At 41.2% G+C, this 9723-nt stretch overlaps 1 protein-coding gene across 6 annotated transcripts in view; it reads left to right on the plus strand.

Moving 5' to 3' along the window:
* MAP3K10 (mitogen-activated protein kinase kinase kinase 10) overlaps positions 1–8821 on the plus strand; it is a 93107-nt gene extending 84286 nt beyond the window's left edge. For all 6 annotated transcript variants that reach the window (XM_077285551.1, XM_077285554.1, XM_077285549.1 and 3 more), the window contains 5 exons: positions 99–221; positions 365–503; positions 2285–2397; positions 4610–5329; positions 7762–8821. In XM_077285551.1, coding sequence (XP_077141666.1) covers positions 99–221; positions 365–503; positions 2285–2397; positions 4610–5329; positions 7762–8156 — 1490 coding nt within the window. In that variant the 3' untranslated portion in view covers positions 8157–8821. The remainder of the gene's footprint in view (positions 1–98; positions 222–364; positions 504–2284; positions 2398–4609; positions 5330–7761) is intronic.
* Positions 8822–9723: the final 902 nt, after the last annotated feature.

A 9723-nucleotide genomic window follows, 5' to 3' on the forward strand; every position in this document is an offset into this window, starting at 1 on the left:
ACATCTCTACACTCCCAAACTATTTCATGCATGGAAGAGCGAAGCAAAGATGTCTGAAGATAACAGTGAGTTATTCCTTACCCCACCTTACTGCACAGGTTTTGAACACAAGATCACAGTACAAGCCTCCCCAACTCTGGACAAGTGTAAAGGTCAAGGGTCAAGCAGTTACAGTCCTCCTGGAAGCCCCTTAATTATCCCCAGGCTGCGCGCCATTCGATGTAAGTTCATAGTTTGGCTCTAGTTTACACAATGTAAGGGTTTTGTCAGTTTTGCCAAGGTTTGTGCTGAAAATGAATGTTCAATTTCCAAAAAATTTGCTAATAAAATCTCTGTGACTAATTTTACTAATAAATTGTCTCAGTGACCCCTGTAGACGTCAGTAAAACCTGGGGACGGAGCTCAGTGCTGAAGAAGGAAGAGGTGGCCGCAACAAAGAAGAAGGGGAGGACATGGGGTCCAAGTTCCACACAACCAAAAGAAAGAGTCGGAGGAGAAGAGAGGTGACTGGGACATTACAGATGCATGGTTGCTGGGATTTGGAATAATGTAGTCCCTAGTATAAATTATTGGAATATTAAGAGTCAGCCAGGATGAGGTTCATAGCCATAAAAGCACATAGTTGTAAGCTGAGTATATTTATACTGGTTAAGCGACTAATTAATGGTTTCTAATATTATTTCTAAAGCAAATTATGGGGTATGTTATTTCCAATTACTTTTCTCCTTGAACAGTAAGGGGAAATTTCCCGTCTGCCAATGAATGATATAAAAAATGCTTTACCCTTTGCAAAAAAAAGTGATCACTATAGAGCCCGTGGTGATAAGGGATCGAATTCTGCACGGCTCCTTCTACTTCTCATAAAGGTTTATAATGTTTGTGACCACTAGGGGGAGCTCGCTGCATTTACATTTTCACAACACCCATTGAGTTTGCTATTTGCTGTGCAGTGAGCTCCCCCTAGTGGTAGCTGCATGCAGCCAGAGTTTTATAATAGCTGTAACTATGATAATAGTTATAGTTATATACTTTTTGCTATGTGTAAAAAGGGGCCTCAAGAGGGGGCTTTGAGATGAGCATTAATTAATAAAAGAAAAAAAAAATGAGTGCATGAGTTTGGAGCTGTCATTTTGCAATTTCTTTTGCAAATTTCTCCATTTAAAATAAATAAAAGTATAGCAACTTTTGCTATGATGTTAAGGGAAAAAATAGTTCCATGGTAGCATAAAATTTTGCCTTGTGTGTTAGCAAAAATGTTTAAAAAAAAATATTGTATTAATTAAGGGAAGACATATTTATCTCCGGCCTTCTTGAGATTATAATGACATTTTATATGTGCGCTAAGCACCGGAGCAATGATAGATATAGAATTCATTAGTATAGATTACGCCCATTACCAGCTATTCATTATGTAATCAGCACTGTCCACTAATATAGTCTGCCGGCAGGCGATAAATGACCTCTGGTATCCAGGGAGAAGTTGTAGAAACTTAGTAATGATAATACTGTGTTTTACAATGGCCATAGGGGACCAAATAAATTAGTTAAAGAGATTCACCATTTTGGGCCCATTTTTGTTTTCTTTTTAAATGCATGTATTCAGGGCTAAACATCATTTTTGCAATTGTGTTTCATAAAAAAAATTGCACCATTTACCTTCTTTAGCCTCAGTGTTGCACTTTGTATTACTGGCTGCAGAATGAGTTAACTGAGGGCCCATCAGTGAGCTCATTCACATTGAATGATAGGAGAGTTTGTAAGTCTTATCTGTCTTTTTCTGAGCTCCTCTCAGCTGGTTTATGACCACAGATCACATCAAAGTTGAACTTGCAGGAAAACAAAAAGACAAAGGGTGCAAAAGGTATAATGAAACCCATTTGCAAAAATTATTTTTTTAAGCATCGAATACATGCATTTAAAAAATTTTTTACAAAATCATGAATTTTGGGGTAACAACACATGCAGTCTTATGTTTGTTGCTTGTTTTTTAAAAACGTAAATGTTTATAATATTTTTTTGCAACATGAAAATTTAACAAAATGACAGCAGAAATCACTGCATAAAACACTAACTCCATATGGCATTTTATATATTTTTTTTATTCACAAATTTATGGGGTAAAAGTCCTCAGGTTTTATTGTCTTTACAGTAAATCTGTACTGAAGGTCTGAAATAATGAAGTGTAAAAATAGAAAATAATCAGCGTATTCTCAGCACTGAAACTGGTTATCAAGAGCCACAAAAATGTAGCTCTGTGTTATGTGTTCTGTCTGTCCCTCTACAGACTGAAGGCCCTAGGAGAAGGCAGCAAGCAGTGGTCCAACAGCGCCCCCAATCTGGGGAAATCGCCCAAACACACACCTATCAGCGTTGGCTTTGCCAGCCTAACAGAAATGGGTATATCTATTTCTATATCTATTATCTATGATCTATCTGTTATCTATTATCTATCTTCTATATCTAGTATCTATTATCTATCTCTATATCTATTATCTATCTATTATCTATTTATCTATTATCTATATCTATTATCTATGTATCTATTATCTATCTATCTATCTATCTATCTATCTATTGTCTATCTATCTATCTATCTATCTATCTATCTATCCCATATCTATCTATCTATCTATCTATCTATCTATCTATCTATCCCATATCTATCTATCTATCTATCTATCTATTGTCTATCTATCATCTATCTATCTTTCTATCTATCATCTATCTATCTTTCTATCTATCATCTATCTATCTATCTATCTATTATCTATGTATTAGCTATCTATTATCTATTTATCTATTATCTATATCTATTATCTATGTATCTATTATCTATCTATCTATCTATCTATCTATCTATCTATCTATCTATCTATCTATCTATCTACAGTGACATGTAAAAGTTTGGGCACCTCTGCTCAAAATTACTGTTATTCTGAACAGTTAAGTTGAAGATGAAATGATCTCTAAAAGGCCTAAAGTTAATGATGACACATTTTTTTTGTATTTCAGGCAACAAAATATATTGTCATTGTTTTTACATTTTAAAAATTACAAAGATGAAAATGAGCCGATGCAAAAATGTGGGCACTCTTGGATATTTGTGTGCTGAGATAACTTTGATCACGGTTTCAGACCTTAATAAACCTGTTAGGGTTATGGCCAGGTGTTGCAAATTTCCCAGCTTTATAAAAATTCATCCCTTCTCTAACCCTGTGCCAAAAACAGCAACCATTGGTTCTTCTAATCAGCTGCCTTGAAATCTGAAAATGAAAATGGTGGAGGCCCACAAAGCAGGAGAAGGTTATAAGAAGATTAAAAAAAAAAAGTGTTTTCAAGTTGCCCTTTCCTCAGTTTGAAATGTAATTAAGAAATGGTAGTTAACAGGAACAGTGGAGGTCAAGATAAGGGCTGGAAGACCAAGCGAAATTTCAGTGAGACCTGGTCGTAGAATTGCTAGATAGGCAAATCAGAACCCCCGCTTGACTGCAAAAGACCTTCAGAAAGATTTCACAGACTCTGGAGTCATGGTACATTGTTGTACTGTTCAGAGACACCTGCACAAAGGAAGAGTAATCAGAAGAAAATTTCTCCTGCGTCCTCGCAATAAAATTCAGTGTCATAAATTTGGAAAAGAACATCTAAACAAGCATGTTGCAATTTGGAAACAAGTCCTGTGGACCGAGGAGGTTAAAATAGAACTCTTTGGTCACAATTACCAATAGTATGTGTGGAGAAAAAAGGGCACAGAATTTCAGGAATAGAACATCTCGCCAACCATTAAGCATGGGGGTGGATCAATCATGCTTTGGGGTTGTGTTACAGCCAATGGCCCGGAGAACATTTCATGGGTAGAGGGAAGAATGGATTCAATGAAATTTCAACAAATTCTTGATGCAAACATAACACCATCAGTAAAAAAGCTGATGTTGAGAAGATGATGGCTTCTACAAATGGATAATGATCCTAAACATACTGTACGTCAAAATCCACAATAGACGACCTCAAAAGGTGCAAGCTGAAAGTTTTACAATGGCCCTCACAGTCCCCTGATCTGATTGAAAATCTTTGGCTAGACCTCAATATATCAGTGCATGCAAGACAGCCCAGGAATCTCACAGAACTGGAAGAATTTTCCAAGGAAGAATGTATAAAAATCCTTCAAACAAAAATTGAAAGACTCTTGTCTGGCTACTATAAGCATTTACAAGCTGTGATACTTTCAAAAGAGGGTGCTACTAGATACTAACCATGCCGGGTGCCCAAACTTTTGCATCGGCCCATTTTCCTTTTTGTAATTTTTAAAATTTTAAAAGATAAAAATATAGTTTAGGCCTTTTAGAGATCATTTCATCTACAACTTGCTTAACTGTTCACAATAACTGTAATTCTGACCAGGGGTGCCTAAACTTTTACATGCCACTGTCTTGACTATCTATCACAAACTATCTTATAAAGTTTTCTTACTTCTTACACTTATGGCCTGTCCATCTAGCCCACCGATCAGGAGCATAGATGTCCCCTCATCCTGTGTGGATGGAGAATGGCCTCCCGTGCCCTATGATGTAGTGCCGTACCACGTTACCTGATTATTTTTTTCTCATTCTAGAGGAGTATGCGGATAATGAAGGCTCCGCTCCCCAGTCCCCGTATTCCACACAGTCCTACCTCACGTTACCCCTCCAGACCGATGTCCGGAGCAACACTGAGGACTCCAGCTTATCTGCCACATCATCATCAGACAGCCCCAAGCGGACCCCTCAGTCGCGCAAGAAAACTGAACTAGTGCTGCTAGGCTGCGCGTCCTTCTTGGCGGCAGTGGCATTGGGTACTGACCTAACTGACCTGGTGCCCCAGGAGGAAAAGAGAAAGGGAATCTTTCAGTGGGCAGCAAGAGGGCAGAGACGTAACGCCAATTCACCCAGCCGCTCTATGTCTAAAGACGATCCAGTCATACCAGCCAGCTCGGTCACCCTCATCTCCTTGTCTTCCATCTCAGACTGTAACTCTACCAAGTCCCTTATCCCCTCAGACAGCGACGAGGCTGTTTTGGCCAATGATATTGTGTCCTGTGGGCAACAGGGCGGCGAGGAGTCCGGTAGGGAGCAGAGCGATGGGCGAAACCCACTTGTGGACTATAAAGTGGAAAGCTTCAAGCGGGACCCACGACAATCACTGACCCCTACACACGTCACAGCCACCAGACCCAACGTCTCTGCAACAAGGGGCCACAGGAGAACCCCATCTGATGGGGCCATACGGCAGGTCACACAAGGTCACCGGCGCTCACCGTCAGATGGCAGCACCCCACCTCAGACATGTGACACAGGTCAGTATTGTGTGTGTATACTCCACATTAGTAAATTGGGAAAACAGAAAAAGGACCAAGTGCCACGAGTCACTTGTTCTATAAGAGATTGCCGTGAGAATCAACAATGGATGGCATGCTGATATGAAACAACATTGCAGAGAGTTCAGTCTGGCTATACAACCTACTCCTACATGTCTGCCGACGCTGCTATATACATGACAGGCATACAGGACTTAAAGGGATTATTTCCATATTTATAGATTGGGGTAGTCAGATAGTACTTGTAAAAACAAGCACTTTTGCCATTTACTACTTATTAAAATTTGCAGCCGTTTTTTAGATATTAACACTTTCCTTTTGTATACAGCTCGTTGCTTTGGAGATCGACCACTGCTGCTTTCTAGCTTGTAATCACTGTACTCAAGCTGGCCTGGATTAGAAGGTAACATCATGCTCCAGCAATCCTGGCCAGCAGCCAAACAGTGCTTACAAGCTCAGTAGATAAGAGCTTGTAAGCACTGGCCGTGTTCTGTTATCTAGCAGCGGTGGTCGGTCTCTAAGGCAACGAGCTGTAAACAAAAGAAAAGTGTTAATATCTCAAGAAGGGCAACAAATTTTAATAAGCAATTAATTGCAAAATTGCTTGTATTTACAAGCTCTATCTGAAAAAACTCATTTGTGAAAATGAGAATAACCCTTTAAACTGATTTGTCAAACAGCTATTCTCCCGACCCTCCATACACACGTACACCTGATGGCCTGACTATTGGCGACATCTCACGGACTTGTATTTGAAGGTCATGGGGGCTTTCTTTATGCTAGTTGAGCTTTTTAGCCATTTTCTCCACACTGCAGATCTGTATAAAGGTTGTGTGTGCTGTTGTGCTCCACAGCGTGTAGGAGAATGGGAAATGATGCAGACGTAATTTTTCTGTTTTTGGAAGAGCCTTGTTCACTGTGGTCTGGCAGGGAATGAAGACTCCCCCAGAATGCCCTTTATAATCATCCGCAGCCTCAGCGTGTCAGCTGTAGACAGCGTAGCTCACACCAAAATTGTGAAATATTCATCGTGCCACCATATCCGAGAGAGGTGCTCTGTCACCATGTGGGGACATGGATCATTAAAGATGCTTTGTTGGGATGCTGCATCCGAAGACTTACTTGAGATGGTGCAGATCGATTTGCAAGACCTACTCTAGCGGCAAAATCTCTAATCTGTGTTCACCACAAGGCAACCCTGACAACTCGTTTGATTAACTGGCCTGGTGCAACGTCATCATCAATCATGCCAGGCCGGTTAATCAAAACAAGAGCCGTGGCCACTGGCAGGTAGGAGGTGGTTTGCAGGGCTCGCAATGGTCATAAATGTCTGACGTGGCCACTATCGGGTCCTACAAATCAATTTGTACCTTTTAAAATATAGATAAGTAATTGAGTGCCCCGTTTACTGTGGCCCTCATATATTGTTAACCAACTACGCATGACTAGCCAATACCCGCCAGTATTCTTCTGTTGAGGGTGCAGTTAGACGGCCATATAAATCAGAGCGAGATCCGAACACAGTGCACAGACTGGCTGGCGGCTCTCCTGATCCGAGCGTGACAGATGCATAGAAATACATGAAGCCCTCACACTCAGGTCTGGAGAGCCACCAGCCAGTTGCGATCTCGCTCCAATCTGACTGTGCCTTAATATTTACCCTTTTACATGGCCAAATATATGTCAAAGGTCACTACTTCCCAGGGATGGAGCTATCAGGGGGCAACTGGGGCATGTACTCCTAGGGCGGAGTACCAGAAGTGGAATCGGCAAGCCTCTTATCATTAACCAGATAGATTAGTAGAAGTGAGCAAAAAGATTTGTGCTACCCGGCATCCAGTCTAGTCCTCTGTAGCAGCCAGTCTTTGCTACTGCGGCCATCATTCTCGGCCTGGTATCCTGGGCACCTCTGGTGCTTATTAGGTCCCCAAGTCATGACGTTGAAGCTTGTTGCCCCTCATGAGGTTGTATGAGCCCCAGTAGTTACGTCATGATGTCACAGAGTCTAGTGAGCGCATGAGGCGCTGAGGAAGCCGGCTGAAGTAGTGAAGAATGGCAGGCATCGGAATGCATGGCGGACGGGATTGCACAGAGGACCAGATTGCATGGATGACCAGACTGGACACCGGACCAGGGCATCGCACACCTTTTTGCTCAACTTTTGTGATTAGGTGCAGGACTAGGGCATAAACTGAACTTGTGAGCAGGTGAAAGAAAGCCTAACATCAATCCCTAGAATATGAATATTCCCATAAACCTGTGGGGCTGCATTGAATGAACAATTAGAGTATTTCACATAGGTATAGGAGATCAGAGAGCATCGGACACAGCTGGCACTAAAGATCTCCAGGAGTTAGAACTCATAAATTGGATCTATTTGTAGAGTTTAATAATCTGTTTTATTCTCTCAGGTTCCAAAGAGCACACTCCTTTTCCTCGCCTTCCGGACCCCCATTTTGTGTTCCCCCCTCCAGCCAGACGTAAACCCTACGACAAGGATTTAGCAGTAGAAAGACCAACCACCTTGGAATTTGCCCCTCGGCCTCGACCCTCTTCTAGCCGGCCTCGTTTGGACCCTTGGAAATTTGTGTCCCTTTCTCGGACTCACAGTTCATCTCCATCTGGAAGCGGTGGGGATGGCAGCTCCAGCGGATCCATCGATGGCATCCAGGTTGGGGGAGTTGAGGAGACCCTGCTGGACATGGAGGTGGAAGGACAGAGATTGGACAACACTGTCCCTCTTTGTGATGGAGGAATGCAATCACAGACTGACCCTTATTATAATATGGGAGCCGACGTGTCTTAAGTAACGTATGAGGCTATCGGCACCAAGTATTATTCTGCTGCTGCCTCCTGCAGGAAATAAGCGGCTCTTATGAATGTATTTCGTGGTTGTAACCCAACGGGTATGAAGAAAATAAATAAGTAAATTAATTAAGGGGTTGTTCCTCATCCTCCAACTTTATTCCTATGGTCAAGAGCAGTTGAAACGGAACAAGCAGGGTCCAATGTATGAATCCTCTGCTGAAGCCTTGGGGGGGCCTAGTAACCTTTTAAAAGTCCCCCGACTGTAACATTATCAGTCCTTGGATTGGATTATCTTATTGATTTCTGTGAAAATGACTGAGCCTTTGCTTAACCTACCTGTGTTTACAAGTATCTTTACCGCCAAGCCGTGTCTTGGGGCATCAAAGACCTTGCTGACATTTTGGAAATCACTGGTTTAGCTCCATTGTAGCATGACAGTAGTCGGGATGTAGTGACTTCCAGCAGGTAAAGGGTGCAAACCTTCCCTCCGACTTTCTCCATCTGTTGTCGTCTTAATGGTGACTGAAGTATTAATAAACAATTTTACCAATTTGGTCTATGGCACATAGATGAACTAGCGATATCTGGATATATTACTGTTACACAGGCAACATATGGGTTAAATGGTCAAGAAACTTGAATAAATCAATAATATATCACAAAGTTTCTCGTACTTGCTTATATCTTATCAGTGAACTCTTTTTATTTCTCCTCTTATGAGCCACTTCTCACCTCCACCTGGCTCACTGAGGGATCAGATTACAGCTGCCTATTGAAGTCTACGAAGATGGGAGAAGATAAGGAACTAAGTGAGAGAACAGTGCTATCTTGTGGTTTTTTTTCAACCACTTAGAGATGAATTCACAGCTACACTGCTCAGTAGTAATGTATAATGTCCTCCATGTTGCTTCTTCATAACACTTGTTACAGAGAGACATAGGAACAGGGATCAGTCACGTCTGTATATGAGAGACCTCATAGCTACTAGACTCCACTCACTAGCTTAGAGACAACTGAAAATTCGACACAGTCTGTGGAGGGTGGGATGCAAGAAATGTCCAGAAATAGTGTTATTCCTCATATGCCCAAACAACAGCTTATTCTGAAAAGTCACCTGAAATGACGAGTACCCTTCAAACCAACATTAAGGATATAATTTTAGGGAGATTTTAGAAACTTCCTAGAATAAACCCTTAAAGGGATTGTCTATCTTTGGGTTCTTTAAATATTTCCTTGTGACTGCACATTTATTTGGGTGCCCATTTATTGACACTTCCTCATGCTCCATGATGAAATCACAGGGTGCTGTTGATTTACCATGGCAGCTAGGGGGCTTCAGAAAGCCCCCCATCTTTGATACATCTATAAAGCCTAGCCATGCAGCGGACTTCATAGGAGATCTTTTTATTTTACTGTATACTGTAATATTAAAGAATTGCATTATCTAGTACAAGATTGAAAGTTCAAGTCAACAAAGGTATCTACAAAGAAAGTCAAATGTTATAAAAAAAATCTATAAATTAAAAAAAAAGGTTTGAAGCACTCCCCAAAAAATTAAAATCCTA

The sequence above is a fragment of the Ranitomeya variabilis genome, chromosome 2 (assembly GCF_051348905.1).
Source record: "Ranitomeya variabilis isolate aRanVar5 chromosome 2, aRanVar5.hap1, whole genome shotgun sequence".
Classification (NCBI taxonomy): domain Eukaryota; kingdom Metazoa; phylum Chordata; class Amphibia; order Anura; family Dendrobatidae; genus Ranitomeya; species Ranitomeya variabilis.